General features: G+C 43.3%; 6 protein-coding genes and 1 long non-coding RNA gene across 12 annotated transcripts; 5 read left to right on the top strand and 2 right to left on the bottom strand.

Moving 5' to 3' along the window:
* The first annotated feature begins 2,302 nt into the window (after positions 1-2,302).
* Positions 2,303-2,987, top strand: LOC143376582 (odorant receptor 49b-like). The gene is made up of 4 exons (XM_076827062.1): positions 2,303-2,445; positions 2,521-2,622; positions 2,697-2,852; positions 2,919-2,987. The coding sequence occupies exons 1-4, from the start codon at positions 2,380-2,382 to the stop codon at positions 2,985-2,987; spliced, it is 393 nt and encodes a 130-aa protein (XP_076683177.1). The 5' UTR covers positions 2,303-2,379.
* Positions 2,988-4,682: 1,695 nt separating this feature from the next.
* LOC143376741 (uncharacterized) lies at positions 4,683-6,817 on the top strand. Its single transcript, XM_076827387.1, has 6 exons — positions 4,683-5,523; positions 5,623-6,029; positions 6,102-6,201; positions 6,288-6,389; positions 6,461-6,616; positions 6,689-6,817. Exons 1-6 carry the CDS (start codon positions 5,230-5,232, stop codon positions 6,752-6,754), a joined length of 1,125 nt encoding a protein of 374 aa, XP_076683502.1. The 5' UTR covers positions 4,683-5,229; the 3' UTR covers positions 6,755-6,817.
* Positions 5,720-6,762, bottom strand: LOC143376742 (uncharacterized). Its single transcript, XR_013087139.1, has 3 exons — positions 6,673-6,762; positions 6,259-6,511; positions 5,720-5,833 (listed from the first exon to the last, which is right to left on the bottom strand). It is a non-coding gene; the product is annotated as an uncharacterized LOC143376742 (long non-coding RNA).
* A 1,353-nt stretch (positions 6,818-8,170) lies between the features above and the next one.
* LOC143376734 (odorant receptor 4-like) lies at positions 8,171-10,077 on the top strand. Its single transcript, XM_076827379.1, has 5 exons — positions 8,171-9,044; positions 9,151-9,250; positions 9,353-9,454; positions 9,724-9,879; positions 9,962-10,077. The coding sequence occupies exons 1-5, from the start codon at positions 8,653-8,655 to the stop codon at positions 10,022-10,024; spliced, it is 813 nt and encodes a 270-aa protein (XP_076683494.1). The 5' UTR covers positions 8,171-8,652; the 3' UTR covers positions 10,025-10,077.
* Positions 10,078-11,642: 1,565 nt separating this feature from the next.
* LOC143376733 (uncharacterized) lies at positions 11,643-14,428 on the top strand. Of its 5 annotated transcripts, none has more exons than XR_013087136.1 (6): positions 11,643-12,029; positions 12,111-12,517; positions 12,624-12,723; positions 12,826-12,927; positions 13,210-13,352; positions 13,435-13,968. XR_013087136.1 is itself a non-coding variant. In XM_076827377.1 (6 exons), the coding sequence occupies exons 1-5, from the start codon at positions 11,733-11,735 to the stop codon at positions 14,187-14,189; spliced, it is 1,119 nt and encodes a 372-aa protein (XP_076683492.1). In that variant the 5' UTR covers positions 11,643-11,732; the 3' UTR covers positions 14,190-14,226; positions 14,297-14,428. The 5 variants fall into 5 exon arrangements, 4 of the variants coding, with proteins under 4 accessions (XP_076683492.1, XP_076683491.1, XP_076683490.1 ...); XM_076827377.1 differs by lacking the exons at positions 13,210-13,352; positions 13,435-13,968 and adding exons at positions 13,977-14,226; positions 14,297-14,428; XM_076827376.1 differs by having other exon boundaries at positions 13,197-13,352.
* On the top strand, positions 14,208-15,580 carry LOC143376735 (uncharacterized). The gene is made up of 5 exons (XM_076827380.1): positions 14,208-14,706; positions 14,884-14,983; positions 15,056-15,157; positions 15,218-15,376; positions 15,452-15,580. Exons 1-5 carry the CDS (start codon positions 14,312-14,314, stop codon positions 15,509-15,511), a joined length of 816 nt encoding a protein of 271 aa, XP_076683495.1. The 5' UTR covers positions 14,208-14,311; the 3' UTR covers positions 15,512-15,580.
* On the bottom strand, positions 15,372-19,451 carry LOC143376732 (putative cytochrome P450 12a5, mitochondrial). Of its 2 annotated transcripts, none has more exons than XM_076827373.1 (11): positions 19,147-19,451; positions 18,732-19,013; positions 18,277-18,388; positions 18,093-18,215; positions 17,847-17,988; positions 17,515-17,765; positions 17,206-17,389; positions 16,676-16,845; positions 16,531-16,609; positions 16,254-16,454; positions 15,372-15,829 (listed from the first exon to the last, which is right to left on the bottom strand). In XM_076827373.1, exons 1-11 carry the CDS (start codon positions 19,268-19,270, stop codon positions 15,719-15,721), a joined length of 1,779 nt encoding a protein of 592 aa, XP_076683488.1. In that variant the 5' UTR covers positions 19,271-19,451; the 3' UTR covers positions 15,372-15,718. The 2 variants fall into 2 exon arrangements, with proteins under 2 accessions (XP_076683488.1, XP_076683489.1); XM_076827374.1 differs by having other exon boundaries at positions 18,777-19,013.
* Between the last annotated feature and the right edge of the window lie 7 nt (positions 19,452-19,458).

The raw sequence follows: 19,458 nt of genomic DNA, 5'->3' as shown, positions 1-19,458 counted from the left end.
GCTAAGGGAATCGGGCTGATGTTCAATGTTTCGTGGAGTATGTTCGTGTCACAAGGTGTATTCGAATCGGAGTGGCACTCCCACGTTTTGAGCATGCAGAGCTCCCTTTTCGTTTTTACTGCTCAGTATGGAATCACCGTGTGATTATTAGACAATACCATCTACTGTCTAATGTCATAATTCACACATCGATCGCACTCAAAATAACGCATCACACTATTTCATATTATACATGGCCGACTTTCATCCAAAGATACTAGTAATAATAAAAGAATTAATACCATTTCAGTACCTGTCCAATGGCTGCTCAACCTTTGTTCGTTATGCTGGACGCAGATTGAACGTACGGAGTCTCTGTTCCCATGGTGTTAAGTTTACACATTGCTGAACACAATCTCAGCATTACTACATACAAACTCTGTGCTTTTTACCTACCACAAAATCTGACGCTTGAGCTGAGCGAATATGGAGGAAAAGTACCAGAAATGTGTAGCTGAAAGACTAGTGAGGAAAGGGTTTTTTCAATAATTATGACAGATTAAATGATTTCTCCTCGGGTGTACAGTAGTTCTTGATAGTCATATCCATCGCTGAAACAAGACGAAGTCTTATTATTACTTTCTTGCAATTGCCATATTCTATGGTGATTATGTGTACAGTACTCGACAACGATTAGTCGATTGATAAAATTCTGTTACAAATTTATAAGATACAAGGTATCCACGATATTACGACGTTACAGTACCAGTATAGTGAGTGATGTATGTTCACTACACGCCGCGCGAAAATAATCTTCAGATGCGAGAGAATTATATTCTGCACTGGAGTTGAGGGAGAGTTACCGAGGTATAATTACAGACGCAATAGAACATTACATATTAATACGCCGACGTGGGAGAACAGAATGTTGAAGGGTTGCTCGCGCATACGATCCGTGATTTTACCGCGATGCTTTTAAAACTTGCAGTTCCTATATGGAATACGGAAGCGGTGGGGTGTTCCACTGGTAACTCTTGTAGCATTCAGTCCCACTCTGCTCGTAATCTTTATTTTGCGCGGTCATGTTTGGAAAAGTAACGCCAGAGAAAGCCATTGTCTTTATTAAACGCAGCGTAGCTCTGACTTATTGCTGGCCGCTTTCCCCGACAGCTACGAAGTTTCAGTTGCTTCGTTTTAAGATGTTAAGAGTCATGATGGTCCTGAGCGCGATCTTACTCTATGTACCTTTGCTTTATGCAAGCTACCTGCACCGTGGCAACACCATCGACTCCACAAGGGCGATCTGCTCCTCGTTTGCCGTCGCTCAGGTCATCATGCAGACTTCATACTGCATTACCCAGTACGATCGTCTTCAAGTAAGATCACTGGCCACTGTTTGCACGGTTGGTGGAATATCGGACGATGTTACATTATGGAGCATTTGGAATCGAAGTGGAATGGAAGCTCTCGCTGAAAGGCATCGAATGGTGGAATCTATTGACGGACCACTCAACGGTGAATCTATCTTGTGGATTCGAAAGTTCGGGGTAACAAAGCTCGGAGGGCTTGTGAGAGGCATTGGGCAGGAATACAAATAGGAAAGAAGCTCCATAAAGTAACGTCATCTGAAATTCTCCTGTCGGTCCATTCGTCTCCTTTTGGCAAGGATACATTTGCAATAACGCATAGCAATCCTTGCGCACTTGAGTAACCGATGTTTCAGTGGCTGATCGAACGGATGGTTGCGTACTGTCAGACAGCGAAGTCCCACGAGAGATATATCGTTCAACAGTACGTCGATAAGTATGCCACGTTCTACGGGATCTCCACGATGTGGTTCTACACGTCGGCGATCCTTGTCATCGTGGGAACGCTGTTCATATCGCAGCCATTCCCGACCAACGCCGAATACCCGTTCGCCACCGATTACGAACCCGTCAGGACCATAGTTTTCCTTCACCAGTCGTTGACGTGCATGCAGTGCGCTGCTCAGGTAAGTATCAGCATGATCGGAGCGTCGTTGCTGCTGTTCGCCGCGGCACGTTTCGAGATTCTGGCGACAGAACTGCGTGCTGTCTATAGCATCCATGGACTGGTCCAGTGTCTGAAGAAGTACTACAATATAAGAAGGTGTGAGTCAGTGTTACGCTCGGACAGATAAGTCGCGCGAGGAAAACTGAAAAGTCTGGAAAAGCAAGAAGGAATTCACTACTGAGTTCATTCAGCTTTTATTAACATCCCACATTTGTGTTGCCCGACCTCGTTAGTTTTGCTCGCGGGATCAATGCATGTATGTAGTTTTTAGTATGTTCTCTTTTGAATTTGTCTGAATAAGTACGAACTCGATCGAAGTCCTGTCGTCGTAGGTATGCCCAGGAAGTGGTCAGCGTCGTTCAGTACATGTCTCTGATGGCGATAACACTCTGTACCTTGTCACTTATACTTTTCGGCATTTTCGTGATCGGGGTGAGCACTTTATATAACTGTAGCTGGGTTTAGTCGAAGCAGATATATGGAGATGATTGTATTTTTTACAAACAGCGTCAACCATTGATGGTGAAGCTGCCATTCACATTCTTGATTGGGACTGCGTTGTTAGAGGTGTTCATGTGCGCCTGGCCAGCCGATACCTTGAGGGAGATAGTGCGGTTTGTTTTAATACAGTTTCTACTTTGTATTTTGTAGTGTCATTAGATGATCTTTCTCATTGTTGTCAGAGTGGAAACGTCATGGCTGCTGTGTACGAGTCGACGTGGTACACAGGATCGTTGGAACTGCAGAAGCATGTACTCTATTTGCTGTTACCACAGAAACCAGTGATAATTAGTATTAAGTGCGTCGTTCCTGTTTTGTCTTTGAGTTACTATTCCTCGGTAAGTGATTGGTTACACTTAATTCATGTCACTATGAGAATTGTGGATGATTTATTAATCTTTCAGTTCGTCTCGAATGCGTTCTCGATGTTCACTGCATTACGAGTTATAATCACTGACGACGACGAAAATTGAATACACGCCTGGTACCGCTGGACGTAGTTGTTTCTGTTTATACAGTTATAGTTTGAAGCAAACGGTTTACTCTATTCGTCTGTAGGCGGATAAAGAGAACCTCAGGCGATGGGAATCGAACCCAAGATCGGCGGGTCGTCTTAAACTGGCCAGCCGCCTAATCAACTTCACCATCGCCAACTTTATGAGGTTACTCTTTTCCGAACTCTACATTTAGCTAAATTAACGATTGACACCTCTATGCCAATCGCACCATAGGACGTTCCTAAACCACCGAATGTCCACATATCTGAATATTACAATAAAAAGGAACTATGTTAGATAACACTAAGTAGTTTATTGTCATTTCTTGTATGTATAATATTTTCAATCGGACCAATAGTTTACGCGGAATCGAGCGAAACTTAAGAAAAATGTAATGTTTGGAGCCGAAAATTGAATCGAAAATTCACTACATAGCCTGGAAGATATAGAAATTATCATGTAACGTCCAGTTTCTTATTTTTTACGTAGAGTGCGCACCTTTACGAAGAAAACAAGACCAATCTGAGCAAAATCCATGGACAAATTAGGATTTTTTTTATTTTTGCATTTCTTCCTCTTTCTTGGCGAATTACGTATTTGTCTTCAATGAAAAGAAATTTAAGAGTATTTTATTTTATTTTATTTTTGAAAAGCAATTTTGGCTCTTTCTGTTTCTTTTGCCTGCATTGAGGTCAGTTTCTCTTACAAAGAACCAGTCGTAGTCACCTATCATTGACTCACCCCAAAATTCTTGGTAGCGTCTCTCAATAATTTTCATCTACTATTAATCATCCATATTCTAAAATAAACTCATTCGTAAAGAATTCTGTTTCACTTACTCTTTTTAGTAACTGTTTCAATCCTTGGAATCCACGTAGTACGTGGTTTTGCGGTAATATCGCACGAACAAATCCTCGAATTATTCTTTAATCGAGTACGCGTGAAGTTCCGAAAAATAAATATCCACATAGTTTGCTCATGGATCTCCCATGGATCCCCTGTAAAAAATAATATTTATTAACCACGATATATAAAAATTAAAAAGCTGTGTTTTATGACTCTTTTTTAAAACTGACACAGTATAGATCTACAAAGACATTAACATTACTCCATACTTTACAACAAACACTATTAATAAGCAGAAATCTCATAAACGTGTCATCGGGCCAGTCACCTGTCTCGTCTACCGGACCTATTTTAGGCCTCAGGTCTCAACTCACGAAAATCAGACTGTAATACGCGTACTCATTCCAACGGCATCGTAATATCTCTCGGGTAAACCCGTAATAATATCCCACCCCAATGTGGAGTCATCAACAGTCGATTCACTATTCACCGTGATCGTAGTTCAATCATTTTTAACCAAGTTTACTATTCAAAAATGATATTTAGATATTCCACTTCGTCAAAGCATGAAATCATTTAGCAGTATCGCGAAGAGAGCGTGAAATGTTTCTTGGTGAACAATGTAACGCGTAAGAACCACCGGAACACCTATATCGTCCAAGCATTTTGCATGTGGGGTGCTTGTTTGAAGAAGAATTCTTGTTGTTCAGAAACGCGATGGAAGTAGTTGGTTTAATTTTAAGTAAACTCGAAGGAATATGGTCAACTTTACGAATTAGCAATTTCTCCACAAACCTGTACTTGTACAGTATACATTTCTAACAGCCTGGATGGACATTGTTTTGCTTACACCATACGCCAACTTGCATGGACTAATAAAGCTTTTCATTAATCATTTCTCCTACTATAGAAGGTAATGACCGAGGTACGGAACACGTGTTCCACATGCAATATTTCTCACAGCAGTAAGCAACGCCGACTCGTCGCTGCTTTCCAGCACGAGATAGAGTATCGAGAATGGAGGAGGCGGAGAGGAAAGCTATCATTAGGGCCACAACACCCATAGCGCGCCAATTCACACACGCAGGCAAATAGAATCATCGGAGGTTTACACACAGAACCACCCTGATATCTCCCCATATATCCACCAAGGGTTGCATTCGCTATTGATTACAATTTACGCGAATTCATTGTGCGCTAGAGTCTTTTATTCAAGAGGGATACACAGTATTCGAACACATTTCATGAACTGCATCCTCTTCAGGGAACATCAAAACGTTTCGTATCGAACGAACATCTCGCGACGTCATTCGAGTATAGATCGCAGTTTTTTGCCTTTCGTCAAGTGGTATTGTTCTTCTGATTTCGCGGAATGTTTAGAAACGTAACGCCGGAAAAGACGATTCAGTTCACTCGACTCAGCGTAGCTCTCACCTGCTGTTGGCCACCTCCACCCACAGTCACCAGGTCTCAGTTGTTGCGTTTTAAGTTCCTCAGGTCTGCAATGGTCCTCAATGCTTTCGCCCTCCTTCTGCCGTTGTTGTATGCCATATACGTGCACCGTGACGATCCCACCGAAGTGGCTAAAGCTGCTTGCCTGACCCTTGCTGTGACCCAGCTCCTCTTCCAAACGTCCTTCTGCATCACTCAATACGATCGTTTCCAGGTAAGAATCATTCCCGCCCCCTACGTTCCCACTGTCGATACGATTATCCTCGATTGAAAGATTTGGAGACCAGTAATTTCAATCGACGACGCGTTGCAGTGGTTGATCGCGGAGATGTCGAGTTACTGCAAGGGAGCCAGTACGCAGGAGAGGCACATTTTCCAGGGGTTCATCGACAAGTACGCCATGTTCTACGGGTTTTCTGCGATCTGGTTCTACGTAACTGCATCTGTGGTGGTTATTGGAACCCTGTTCATCTCCCAGTCCTTCCCGACAAACGCTGAGTACCCGTTTCCCATCCATCACGAGCCTATAAGAACCATCATTTTCTTGCACCAAGCACTTGTTGGCTTGCAGTGCGCTGCGCACACTTGCGTTAACGTGTTTGCCGCGCTACTGTTGCTGTTCGCAGCGGCGCGTTTCGAAATTCTGATGACGGAACAGCGGATCGCTGCAAGCACCGCTGAGTTGATCGTGTGCATGGAAAAGTATTATCGCGTGAGGAGGTAGGATGTTTTCCGCGCGAGAAAGGAAGGTATCTACATGTTGTAGTTGTAGCACGGGAAGGTGGTTTTTAGATATGCTCAGGAAGTGGCTAGTACTGTTCGATATATAGCTCTGATTACGGTAGCGATGTGCGGTGTGGCACTTGTGCTATGCGGTATCAACTGTATTGGGGTGAGTTTGCCACTAGGACTTTCGCGGTCCTAGTTTTAAAAGTAATTCATTCTGTACCGTTTAATGAGAGGAGCCTTTGCAAACAGCGTCAGCCCTTCACTGTGAAAGTGCAGTTCCTGTGCTTGGCAGGGACTGCTCTGTTGGAAGTCTTCATGTGCGCCTGGCCAGCTGATCACTTGCTGCACGTGGTTAGTAGCGTTCTGTACCACGCTTCCCTCGAATTTCAAAGAGTTGTTTGCTGAATCTTTGCTGTCATCAGAGCAAATATGTTGCACAAGGAGTCTACGAGTCCACGTGGTACGAAAAAACTCTGAGAATGCAGAAAATTGTACTTTATATGTTGGTACCCCAAAAGCCTATCGCTGTCAGGATCAAGTGTGTGATTCCTGCTCTATCATTGAGCTATTATTGTTCGGTACGATAATAAAAATAACCACATCGAAGATTGTCTGTATTGTAACGTTTATTTACGTATTCTATGTTTCAGTACATCTCGAACGTGTTTTCCTTGTTTACTGCTCTACGAGTCATGATGACAAAGGGTGACGATTGAACACTTAAGGGGTTATGCCTACCTGCAAGGTCTGAAAACGCAAGTATTTTTCGGGATTTTTTTTTTAAATTGAAGACTTGTTTTAAATAAACGGTTGTATATTCGAAAGTATATATTTTACAGTTCTTGTAGTTTTTTTTTGCAATGCGATATCTAAATAAGTATTGGAATTATAAGCGCGCGTTTTTTTATTACCGTTACCACTGTAGCTTTGACCTGGTTCATAAGAAATAACAAATTTGACGAATAAAGGTTTATTTAAAAAAGTCTTCAAGCTTTTTAAGAAAAAATCCCGAAAGTGCTTGTGTTTTCAGACCATGCAGGTAGGTATAATTGTAGGTGAATTACATAATAGTAGCTTAAGGTAGCATCTTATTCCTGATAACAGGTAACTTGTTAATTTTAATCATCCAAATTCTACAATAAACTCATTCGTAAAGTATTCTGTCTCACTTGCTCTTTCTCTTTCTGCTTGACCTCACTCCAATTACCAACATCCATGCACTAGTCTTCATTTCCCAAAGAACGTAACTGTTTACACCCTTAGACTCCAAGTAGTAGATACGTGGTTTTCCGAATATCGCACGAATAAATCTCTCGAACAATACTGTTCTTTAATCGGCCACTATACGCGTGAGCTTCTGAAAAATCAATATCCACAACGAGTGCTCATGGATCCTCTGTAAAAAATAATATTTATTAACCACGATATATAAAAATTAAAAAGCTGTGTTTTATGACTCTTTTTTAAAACTGACACAGTATAGATCTACAAAAACATCAACATTACTCCATACTATACAACAAACACTATTAATAAGCAAAGATCTTATAAACGAGTTATCTTATTCTTCACATGTTTCAAACACATTTTCGTATAAAATTTATGCAAAAAGACTTATTTTTATCTTTATATATGTTTACTTCTGAGGCAAATGCTGCATCTCGATTTCGTTGCCACAAACAAAAGCACGAACTGGTAGCACTGCGTAAATGCAGGAAAATTCTATGTTACTCTGAAGAAACCTCAAGGAAAACTGCAATACCGGATTCAAAGGCTAATAACGGCGATCAGATTTCCTAGGGGTGTTTGCACTGACGAGGTAAAGCACGAAGACCGCCCCAAGGAAAGAAATGTGTGTTTGAATGCAATACCATCCTCAATACATAATAAATTACGGTCAGTGTAAAGCAGAAGGCGATTGAATCCATCATTTTCACCACGACGAGTAACGCAACGAAATAACAAATATAGATCGGTAGAATTCTTGATGCATTGCTCGTGCGTAGGTACAACACTCCCATTCATTATTCATTTCGTCTTGAGAAATTCATTCTCCAACAATCTTTTCAGTTCAAAAGCGACGCTTCATCGCGAGATACAGACACCCCTCGATTCCTCTGTAAATGCCCACAACGCAGTTCCATTCTTATACTTGCACGGTGCGAGACTGTTCCCTCTATAATCAAACAATACTTACCGTCGCTACTGGGTTCCGTTATGTTTAAAAACGCAACACCAGAGAAAGCAATATCCTTCACTCGAATCGTCACAGTGTTGTCGTGTTGTTGGCCACCTCCCTCGGCGGCCACCAAATCTCAAGTTCTCCGTTTCAAAATCTTGAGGATCGCAATGTTTATCAACGCATCCGCCCTTCTTCTCGGCCTGGTGTACTCATTATATTTGCACCACAACAATTTCATCGACATCGCCAAGGCAGGTAGCCTCGGTTTTGCCCTCGTCCACGGCATCGTGCAAACGCTCTTCTGTGCCAATAAGCACGATACATTTCAGGTAACAGCGAAGCTGCGCGAACTGTAAGAGTCTCATCCTTCATCGCTTCAAGGATGGACGGTACAATGATTTTGGTGGTCTATTGCAGCGATTGATAAAGGAAATGGTTGTTTGCGTCCAAAATGCGGAGCCAGCCGAATTGTCCGTGTTTCAAGCCTACGTCGACAAGTTCTCGACATTTTACGTACTGGCAGGCACCTGGTTCTACATATCCATGTGCGTAGTCGTCGTGGGAACCCTCCTGCTACCTCAACCCTTCCCAACCAACGCGGAATATCCGTTTTCCGTCGACTACGAGCCCATGAGGTCCATCATTTTCCTGCACCAAACTGTTGCTGGCACCCAATGTGCCGCTCACACTTGCGTCAATGTGTTTGGCGCGCTTTTAATATCATTCGCGGCAGCTCGCATTGAGCTACTCACGTCTGAACTGCGCGACGTGGTGGACACCAGTGATCTGGCGAGCTGCATAAAGAAGTACTATCGCGTTAAAGGGTGAGCGACGAATTAACGAGCAAGTGGGGCAGGCATTGCTTCGTCCAACATACTAAAGTGTTTCAGGTTTCCCAGTGATCATAGCACGAGTGACGTCTGATTTTAGGTACGCTCAGGATGTGGCCGACGCTGTTCAATTTATAGCTCTGATCACGGTGACGATGTGCGGGCTGGCGGTTCTTCTGTGCGGTATTGTTGTCGTCGGGGTAAATAGTTTACAGTGTTACGGGTCTTGGCTTGACATCGACGTCAAACTATTTAATAGTCGAATCTATTTATTGTACGATGAAGCGTATTTTTGCGAACAGAGACAGCCTGTTACGGTGAAGGCGCAGTTCTTGGCCCTGGCTTTTACGACGTTGCTGGAGGTGTTCATGTGCGCCTGGCCAGCTGATCATTTGATGCACGTGGTGAGTTTTATTCGGTACCGTACACTGGAGGAACACTGGCATGTCTTTGTGACAATTTTTTGTATAATATAAATATTAATATTTTTACATTTGCTTTAAATATCCTGCAATAACATTTCATCCTTTGTAATTGTACTCCAAATGTGAAAATGCGTAAAATTATTTCTCCTTGCCAATTATCTGTCAATGTTACCCGGTACTGCAACTGCTTCCCCAGTTTACGGTACCTCGTGCAACAGATTGGTACAAATTGACTGTGTTACTGGCAGAGCCAAAGTGTAGCTCAAGGTGCGTACGAGTCCACGTGGTACGAACGATCCGTGAAAATGCAGAAGCTTATACTGTGTGCGATGATACCTCAAGAGGCGGTAACTATCAGTATCAAGTGTGTGATGCCGATTCTGTCCTTGAGATACTTCTGTACGGTATGGGAAACCTCTTACTCTAATGTGTTATCTATTGTGGGGAATATTTCTCAATATTTCGTGTTATCCCATGATATTTCAGTATGTCTCAAACATCTTCTCCTTCTTTACTGCTTTACGAGTAATGATGACGGATGAAGACTGAGCTTCCGGAATCAAAAGTCACTAAATAGTGTTCGGATAGTCGTAGCTAAGAAATACAGAGGATTCTAACAATAAAACAAACCTATTTCAAGAATTTTACCACTTCTGTTCTTACACTCTTCACCCACACATGTGCAATGGCTAATTTCAACGACGCACGATTGCTGCGATTAATATTCGAGATGGAACGATTTTTCGTGACGATCGATCCCGAAGGGAGGATTATCAGACTACTTCGATCGCACTAGAATAGAACATTACATTCTGATGTCAGTGTTCAGCGTTGGAGCCCTGCTATTAGCATTTTCACCACTTTTCACAGAAAACCAAGTGACACCAGCGAACCCTGTCTACTTCATGATACCAAGAGGCGAATATTGGGGGGTGATGCGTTACCTATGGGCTAAGTGTGCTTCATATCCTCAACGCAGTTTTGGTGGTCATCTTAGATCTGCTAATAATCACGATAATATGGCATGTTGCTTGTGAATTCAGACTGGTGGGACGTGCAGTGGAAAGTATCAATGGGAAAAGGTTGGAGGGATGGGTTAGGGAGCATCTGGGCGCAATGAGATATAATTTGTACTTGAATCATGAATTACTATAGTATGAAGCATTGGGTATATTGATTCTATTTGAAGGTTAATTAGAAGATTAATTAGAAGTTGACCTCAGTGATGATACTTTTTCAATTCTCCTCTTTTTTTAGCTATGCCAATGAAGTAAACCGTACTACAGGGCCCGTACCTGTGGAATCAACCGAAGCAGTGGCACTGTACATGATTGTCTCGGGTTTGGTGGTCACACACGTAAGTGTTCGCTCCTTCGTTAATTCTTGTACGTGTTACTGAACTGCGCTGTGTCGGGATCGTGTCACATCTCCTAGAATCTACATGTCCTTGAACTGATTTGAACACGCTGAGATTTCTCGCGTACAGTTGTGCTGTTGAAGTGATGACAGATAACGTGAGTGTCATATCCATGATTAAACACTCTTCATATGTTTCGAACATACTGTATAACATTTGTGATAAAAAGACTTTTATTTATCTTTTAATATGCTTATTTCTGGGGCAAGTGGTGCATCTCGATTTTGTCGACGGTTGTGTTGTCGCACGCACAAACATGAACTGGCAGCACTGTGTAAATGTTACCCTGAAGAAATCTCAAGGAAAACTGCGATACTGGAATCAGAGGCTAATAATGTACCCGAAGGCGCGACTGCACGTCGATAATATTGGAAAAAAAATAATAGATAAGATTTCCTAGGGGTGTGCTCTGCCGGGGTAAAGCACGAGGAATTCCTAAGAAAAGAAATGCGTGTTTTACTACCATACCATTCTCAGTACATAGTAAATTACGCTCAGTTGGAGAGCAGAAGACGTTTGAACCCATCATTTTCACCACGCCGAGTAACGGGCGAAATCACACATACATATAGATCGGTGGAATTCTTGATGAATTGCTCGTGCGCACAATAGTCCTATCACGGCCGTGGTCCTATGCATCATTCATTGCGCTCTTGAGGAATTCATTCTGCCACAATGTTTCCAGTTCAGAAACGACGCAGCACGATACCTTTAATTAATCGCCAGATTTAGAGAGCAAATGAGAAATGCACGCAACGCAGTTTCATTCTTCTACGTGCACGGTCCGAGAGTGGTCCCTCTTTAATAAAAAAAAATAGTCATCATCGTTACTCTCGTTCCATGATGTTTAAAAACGTGACACCAGAGAAAGCAATATCCTTCACTCGATTAGCCACAGCGCTGTCATGCTGTTGGCCACTTTCCTTGGCAGCCACTAAACATCAGGTGATCCGTTTCAAAATCTTGAGGATCGTATTGACCATCAACGCATTCGCGCTTCTTCTAGCCCTGTTGAACTCCTTATACTTGCACTTCGACGATTCTATCAACATCGCCAAGGCAGGTAGCCTCAGTTTCGCCCTCATTCATGTCATCACGCAAACGCTATTCTGCGCCACTCAGCACGACAATTTTCAGGTAACAGCGATGTTCGCGTGCCCTATTCGAACCCGTCGCTTCGATGGTGAATGATTCAATGATTTTGCTGGTCTATTGCAGCGATTGATAAAAGAAATGATTGTTTACGTCCAGGACGCGAACCCCCGGGAAACGGGCGTGTTTCAATCCTACGTCGACAAGTTCTCGACATTTTACGCGATGTCAGCCACCTGGTTTTACATGTCCGGGGTGATGGTCATCGCGGGGACCCTCCTGCTACCTCAACCCTTCCCAACCACCGCGGAATATCCCTTTTCCGTCGAGTACGAGCCCATCAGCACCATCATTTTCGTGCATCAGGCGGTTGCTATCATGCAATGCTCCTCTCACACTTCCGTCAATGTGTTTGGCGCGCTTTTGATATCATGTGCAGCAGCTCGCATCGAGATTCTCACGTCTGAACTGCGCGACGTGGTGAACGCTGGTAATCTCATCGAGTCCGTAAAGAAGTACTATCGCGTTAGAAGGTGAGCGACGAATCAACGAGCAAATGGGGCAGGCATTGCTTCATCCAACATACTAAAGTGTTTCAGGTTTCCCAGTAATCATAGCACGTGTGACGTCTGATTTTAGGTACGCCCAGGATGTGGCCAACGCTGTTCAATTTATAGCTCTGATCACGGTGACGATGTGCGGGCTGGCGGTTCTTCTGTGCGGTATTGTTGTCGTCGGGGTAAATAGTTTACAGTGTTATCGGTCTTGGCTTGACATCGAAGTCAAACTATTTAATAGTCGAATCTATTAATTGCACGATGAAGCGTATTTTTGCGAACAGAGACAGCCTGTTACGGTGAAGGCGCAGTTCTTGGCCCTGGCTGTTACGACGTTGCTGGAGGTGTTCATGTGCGCCTGGCCAGCTGATCATTTGATGCACGTGGTGAGTTTTATTCGGTACCGTACACTGGAGGAACACTGGCATGTTTTTGTGACAATTTTTTGTATAATATAAATATTAATATTTTTACATTTGCTTTAAATATCCTGCAATAACATTTCATCCTTTGTAATTGCACTCCAAGTGTGAAAATGCGTAAAATTATTTCTCCTTGCCAATTATCTGTCAATGTTACCCGGTACTGCAACTGCTTCCCCAGTTTACGGTACCTCGTGCAACAGATTGGTACAAATTGACTGTGTTACTGGCAGAGCCAAAGTGTAGCTCAAGGTGCGTACGAGTCCACGTGGTACGAACGATCCGTGAAAGTGCAGAAGCTTATACTGTGTACGATGATACCTCAAGAGGCGGTAGCTATCAGTATCAAGTGCGTGATACCGATTCTGTCTTTAAGATACTTCTGTTCGGTATGGGAAACCTCGTACTTTAATCTGCTATGTATTATCGGGAACATTTATCAATATTTCGTGATGTCTCATGATATTTCAGTACATCTCGAACATCTTTTCCTTCTTCACTGCGTTACGACTCATGCTGATGGAGGATGAGTCCGAGGACTGAGTGTTTCGGAAACAGAAGACGCTAACTCTTGTTGGAATAATTGTAGCTTAGAATAACATAGAATTTTTACTCCTAAAGAGTTCTACCGTATTCCCCCCTACACTCTTCTCTAGCAAATTTAAAATCAATGGAGCAGTATACATATTACCCTAGTTACGTTTCCCTCTAATGAATATCGACTTCTGCACGAACGCCTTCCCTCTGCTTGCTCCCTAACGAATTACACAAGGGGAACGTAACGCAATTAACGCTTTAATTTATTTAAACGTAATTACGATACGTCGCCGGAAACGTGTTCCAGTTTCTTTCGACATTACAACACGTGTCTCTGTGACATTCGAACAGTCGCTCGTGTCACTGTTCGCAGGGTTTGTAAAGCGGGCGTTCAGTAGTAAGATTGTAGCAAGCTCAGTGAAGGAACACGACGTCGATATGCATTATTCTAGCAATAACTTGATAAGTTTCCTCAGAACATGCTGCGAGTTCAGTGGGAACTGGCCCCTAAAACCGAATGCCACGAGACGGAGGTGGTTTCTATCGAAAGTAATATATTGGACACACTTTTCAAACGAGTTCTACGGAATGCTGGCCATTTTGAACGGCCTGCGCTGTTGCTTCACGAGTCTGAGCGAATTCGTGAAATCGTTCGTGGAGCTGGTATTCATGTTGGAAACGCTGTTTAATTTGATTTATTGCCGATGTACAGCGTCACAGTTCCAGGTCACTATTGGCATTAACAAATGTGGAATCTTGTACAATTTCCTGTTACTAATTTCAACGACGATTGCAGCGTTTAATAGTCGAGATGGAACAATTCTTCGAGACGATCGATCCTGAAGAGAGGATTATCAGACTCGGCTACTTGGATCGCACTAGAGCGGTCTATTACATGCTGATATCAGTGTTCGTCGTTGGTGCCCTGCTATTTGTATTTCTACCACTCTTCGCAGAAAGCCAAGTGACACCAGTGAACACAGTGTATTTCATGATACCAAGAGACGAATATTGGGGGAGGTGCGTTACCTACGGCCTGAATGTGCTTCACATCCTCAACGCAGCTTTGGTGGTCTTCCTGGATCTGCTAATAATCACCATAATATGGCATGCTGCTTGTAAATTCAGAGTGGTGGGACGTGCAGTGGAAAGTATCAATGGGAAAAGGTTGGAGGCATGGATTAGGGAGCATCAGGACGCAATCAGGTATAATTTGCACTTGGAAGAGCTAAGACTTTGATCGCGGTTGCTGATTTCTTGGAATTATGAATTATTATAGTTCGAAGCATTGGGTGTATTAATCCTATTAGGAGGCTAATTAGAAGATTAATTAGAAGAAGTTCGCAGTGACGATACTGTTTCAATTCGCCTCTTTTTCTTTAGCTACGCCAATGAAGTAAACCGTGTCATAGGGCCCCTAGCTGTGAAATCAACGGTAGCAGTGGCACTGTACATGATTGTCTCGGGTTTGGTGGTCACACACGTAAGTGCTCGCTTCTTCGTGAATTCGTGAACATATTAGCGTCCTGTATCAGGAACGTGTCACATATTCTAGGATCTACATTTCCTTGAACTGATGAAATTTTCTATCGTAACCACGTTCTCCATGCTGAGATTCCTCGCGTGCAGTTGGGCTGCTGACATGATGACAGAGAACGTGAGTGCTATATTATATCCATGATCACCTAAACAAATCTTCCACGTGCATCTTTACCAGGCACAAGAGATCGCTTGGAAGGTCTACGAGACTCCTTGGATCAACGCGACCCCAAAAACACGCAGAAAAGGGTTGATGATCATTCAGAGATGTCAGAAGCCCATCGTCATTCACGTGGGTGGATTTCTCTCGGCATGGTCCTTGAACTTCTGTGGTCAGGTAAGCTGAACATTTCAAGCAGTTGCTCGTGTACCCTCATTTCTACATTGTTCCTTTTCTATTTTGAATTCGCAGGTGTTCTACGGGATTTTTACCTTCTTTTCTACCCTGAGAGTAGTACTACATGTTAAATAAACTCACACACACGATAATTCTTATTTTATTGTTCATCCTCGTGTATATAGTGAATATCCAACGAAATCGAGGATTAAATTACAGTTAATCGTTACTTTCAAGGCTCCTATTGCGACCTACCACACAATACCTTCTATACATTAAGTTAACGATAAAAAAAACTGCGTATAATTCCCTATCGTTCGACACTCTCATCAATTTTACAGTTTAGCTCCTGTCGACGAAACGGAAACGGAGTGGTTTATTGGGCACATTCACCATCATGAAATTGCTCTTGATGTCAGCGTAATCGTACTCGATTCTATACTGTCGCACGAGCTACAAAATATAAGGTATAATAATTACCATTGCGCGAAAGGCACAATTAACATTTTAGTTAAGGCTTTCCAAGTCGAAAATTGTCGTGCAGAGATACAGTCCCGCGGAATAATTCAGCCGTAGCTAACAAAGAAAGATCCCGAACCCGAAAATTCAAAAAAATCTGAAACATTGAGAATATGTAGGGAATTTCCTCCTGATTACAACGCAATTTTTGTTTGCTGCCCAAATTTATTCTAAGGGGGTGAAATTAACCCCCGAATATTCGGCTATTTTCTGATTTTATTTTGTAACTCGAAGTGAATTTGGGCAGCAAACAAAAATTGCGTTGTACTCAGGAGGAAATCCCCTACATATTCTCAGAATTTTTTGAATTTTCAGTTTCGGGATGTTTCCTTGTAAGCGATTAATCAGACCTACATACCTTCGCAGTCAGTAGCATCATATTTGCTTCAGCCATGTTCTTTCCCAAGCACGACCTCGCTCCGTATCCAAAAGGCAAGCTGCTGAAATCGGTATTTTCCTTCGACGAGCTGGTCAACCATCTCTCTGGCCTGAATTTATCAGGATCCTCGTAATTCTCCTCGCGTTGCGAGGTAATCTGGTTCGCCATTATGATAAACGTCTGAAAGAATCATTACCCATCATCGATGCTATCAATTTTCTAATGGAATTAGCTTCTGCTGGATCGCTATACTCACTCCTTTGGGTATCGTGTATCCGTGCAGTGATATAGTTTTCGGCAGAAGCCTGGTGAAATATGGGAACGCAGGGCGCAACCTGTTAAACAAATTGACGATTTTACTTTTAATAGTAACGTCTAGAGGATCGTCGCTAGTCAAGTACCTCAAGCTCTCTTGGATGCAGGCCTGCAAGTACCGCATGTTCTTCAGCGTATTCTCCGTGAAGGGAGTGCCTTTGCTCGCCGAAACAGACACGATCTCGTCGTAGAGCTTCCTCTGAGTGCGAGGATTCCTTGCCAGGTGGTACAGCAGGAATGCCTCGCAATTCGCTGTCTGAAAAGTACATGGATGCTAAAGTTTCACGAGAATTCTTCGCGGTTATCCAAAAGGAGGACGTGTCCTCTTTTTTTACTGAGATACAGGGTCCTCCTTTTTCGTTTTATCCACAACTCAAGTGATCCACTCGCTTCGGCTTCACCCGGCAAAATTCCATCGCTACTCGTCAGATCCAAAAAATGAGAAAGGACGTTGCAAAATAAAAGCAAATTTTATTCTACTGTAATGCAAACACTAATGTTTTCTTACATAATAAAAGCTGCTATCTAAAAGTTGATATCACCGTTTCAAACGATTTCAGACTAGATTGTCCTCCTTTTTCATTTCTGGATCTGCCAAATTGCACTCATACGTTACCGCTTGCACGCCCAAGATGATCATGTCCATCAGCAACGTGCAAATGTCGTCTGGGTGGACACCCTCGTTCAGAAGGAGCTTTTCCAGGACCGGCGAACTGTCCTCTGCCCTTCCACCCTTTTCCATCAGAGATGACCGACTTCGGAGGTTACTCTGAGTCTGGCGCACGTACTTCCCTATGACCCTGTCGAAATAATGGAAAGATAAGAAGGTTCGGTAGATCAGTTCGCCCTGTTGAATGATATGCAAGCAAGCTGAGGGACAATGTGGGACATCCTAGGACATCGAGATTATAGGCCATCGATTTACCCGTCGAGAATGTCGCAGGCTTCGAACAGCTTCCTCGCGAAGGGTGTGAGGAAGAATCGCCAGACCTGGAAGCCTGTTTCGCAGCGACTCATGTACTTGTGCGCAGTCATCAATGCACTGATGATCCTCGCTGGCTCGGACGTCGGATTGTAGCCAGCTGGCTCCAGGAATCCGAGGTGCTTGTTGAACGTGAGGGTGCAGAAGCACTCCATGGCCCAGCGAATCATGTCTTCGTGAAAATTGGCAGGTACCTATCGACCCACCATTGAAAATTTCTCTCCGAATTAAACCACACGCATGTAAAACATTCCTCGCTCGAATTTGATACGCACTTCGTCTTGCCTGTTGCGTATTTCGTATATCCTGCTGATTAGCTCGTCGCTGACCATATCGATCTTATCGAGGAAGCCAGTGGCGATCTGTCTGAACTCCCGCTCTACTTTTTCTCTCACCTCCAGCCACTCTGAACCCTGCCTGAGCAACTCAATGTACATTAAAAAACATTAGGCTCTAATCTGTTTTTTTTTTTTGGTTCAGGGGTGCAATCGATTATTTATGAATTGAAGGCGTTTACTAACAGCGAGTACGGCCCGGCAAGGCGACACTTGCGATGGTTGAGACGATAGTGTTGCAGAATATCGATGCCACTGCGAGCTGGAACGGCCCCTTCCTGCTTCAGTACTTCTGCTATGTGTTCAGGCCTGCACCGATAGTTGAGTCAGTACAGGTAGATTGCAAAGAGTTATACATGGAAAATTTGACCTATGTATCATGACAATCTCTCCGGAAAGGGGCCCGTTGATCCTCACGATGCAGCCGTACTCGTTGAATAAGTACTTCAAGGGTGTCACGTTGCGATTCCACGATAGCCGTCCTGGAAACAACTGGTATGAGATTCAACGTAGTTCAAATCGAGTTACCGTAGAATTCCCTTCGGATATTTTCCTATCAATCTACAGTCTACTTTTATTCATCCTGTGCAATATTCTGACACATCAGGTGAATCGGAGTGCGCTAAATCGACAACCCGAAGAGCCAACAACGTTTAATCTCTGTAAAGTCTACTCTTGGCCAACTCTGTTATTGTTATTATTCGTCTAACATATTCCTCTAACAAGCTCAATTTGTAAGCAGTGCATTGGAGTATAATCGACACTTTCGTCGCAAGGGCAGGGATCTTCGGGTTTCGGACCTATCGGTACTTCAACAGATCGTACCCTGGGTGAATCTGTTGATTAGCAGACTGGAAAACAGTTGCGTACCGAGGAGCGGCACGTATTTCCAATACTTCTCCCAGATCTTCAGCACAGCTGGTCCAGGGATCTCCTCGAATGGCAACGGTGCCTTCTCTACGGTAACCTGTGGCTCCATTCCCAACGGGGACACCTCGAAGGTCGTCGTCGAGACTTCAGCAGCCGCTGGATCCAACAGAGGAATCGCGTCCGCTCGAGTTAACGGCCCGGGCATGGCTGCTGCTTGAGTTTGGGTCATGGACGCGGCTGAAAGGTCGAAAATTATTCAAATTCTGTTCATCAATTAAACATGGCGATTCTGAAGTACACTTCTGGAAACTTCGATCGAAGAAAGAGCGAATGCAACGTGACCGGATCAGTTTCTTTCAATTTAACTTACAAATTATGTCAGAGGCAGTGAGATTCAAGCATTTCTGTCCCTCGTTCGCGGTTAGAGGCTTCGACACCTTCATCACCGAGCATCGTCGCGACAGCGACAGAATTTTCGGTAGCAAGCGTTGCATCGCGACTGTAATTATATTATTCCCTGGTTAGAACATTATCTCGCGCGACCAATTTAATTACTGGAATATAGCTAAGTTCCTGTATCACGTACGTAGCTCTCTGGCGAAGTGAAAAATGTCACTTACCTGTGGGGATTAATCGTAAAACTTTCGAGAAAAAAATACCTCCCGATTCTCCAGTTCTGTGA

This window comes from Andrena cerasifolii, chromosome 14 (assembly GCF_050908995.1).
Source record: "Andrena cerasifolii isolate SP2316 chromosome 14, iyAndCera1_principal, whole genome shotgun sequence".
Taxonomy (NCBI): Eukaryota; Metazoa; Arthropoda; class Insecta; order Hymenoptera; family Andrenidae; genus Andrena; species Andrena cerasifolii.
This window is presented reverse-complemented; position numbering and strand designations above follow the sequence as displayed.

Excerpts from the sequence above, each read along its gene's own strand:
- LOC143376582 (XM_076827062.1), top strand. The coding sequence starts at position 2,380 with ATGTCTCTGATGGCGATAACACTCTGTACCTTGTCACTTATACTTTTC. Across the intron at positions 2,446-2,520 it reads TCGGCATTTTCGTGATCGGG|CGTCAACCATTGATGGTGAA; the intron begins GTGAGCACTTTA and ends TTTTACAAACAG. Across the intron at positions 2,623-2,696 it reads CCGATACCTTGAGGGAGATA|AGTGGAAACGTCATGGCTGC; the intron begins GTGCGGTTTGTT and ends CATTGTTGTCAG.
- LOC143376741 (XM_076827387.1), top strand. The coding sequence starts at position 5,230 with ATGTTTAGAAACGTAACGCCGGAAAAGACGATTCAGTTCACTCGACTC. Across the intron at positions 6,030-6,101 it reads AAGTATTATCGCGTGAGGAG|ATATGCTCAGGAAGTGGCTA; the intron begins GTAGGATGTTTT and ends GGTGGTTTTTAG. Across the intron at positions 6,617-6,688 it reads CATTGAGCTATTATTGTTCG|TACATCTCGAACGTGTTTTC; the intron begins GTACGATAATAA and ends TCTATGTTTCAG.
- LOC143376734 (XM_076827379.1), top strand. The coding sequence starts at position 8,653 with ATGGTTGTTTGCGTCCAAAATGCGGAGCCAGCCGAATTGTCCGTGTTT. Across the intron at positions 9,045-9,150 it reads AAGTACTATCGCGTTAAAGG|GTACGCTCAGGATGTGGCCG; the intron begins GTGAGCGACGAA and ends GTCTGATTTTAG. Across the intron at positions 9,455-9,723 it reads CTGATCATTTGATGCACGTG|AGCCAAAGTGTAGCTCAAGG; the intron begins GTGAGTTTTATT and ends TGTTACTGGCAG.
- LOC143376733 (XM_076827375.1), top strand. The coding sequence starts at position 11,733 with ATGATGTTTAAAAACGTGACACCAGAGAAAGCAATATCCTTCACTCGA. Across the intron at positions 12,518-12,623 it reads AAGTACTATCGCGTTAGAAG|GTACGCCCAGGATGTGGCCA; the intron begins GTGAGCGACGAA and ends GTCTGATTTTAG. Across the intron at positions 12,928-13,196 it reads CTGATCATTTGATGCACGTG|AGCCAAAGTGTAGCTCAAGG; the intron begins GTGAGTTTTATT and ends TGTTACTGGCAG.
- LOC143376735 (XM_076827380.1), top strand. The coding sequence starts at position 14,312 with ATGGAACAATTCTTCGAGACGATCGATCCTGAAGAGAGGATTATCAGA. Across the intron at positions 14,707-14,883 it reads GAGCATCAGGACGCAATCAG|CTACGCCAATGAAGTAAACC; the intron begins GTATAATTTGCA and ends CTTTTTCTTTAG. Across the intron at positions 15,377-15,451 it reads CCTTGAACTTCTGTGGTCAG|GTGTTCTACGGGATTTTTAC; the intron begins GTAAGCTGAACA and ends TTGAATTCGCAG.
- LOC143376732 (XM_076827373.1), bottom strand. The coding sequence starts at position 19,270 with ATGCAACGCTTGCTACCGAAAATTCTGTCGCTGTCGCGACGATGCTCG. Across the intron at positions 17,766-17,846 it reads TACGCAACAGGCAAGACGAA|GTACCTGCCAATTTTCACGA; the intron begins GTGCGTATCAAA and ends GTGGGTCGATAG. Across the intron at positions 15,830-16,253 it reads TGATGCTACTGACTGCGAAG|CTCGTGCGACAGTATAGAAT; the intron begins GTATGTAGGTCT and ends TATATTTTGTAG.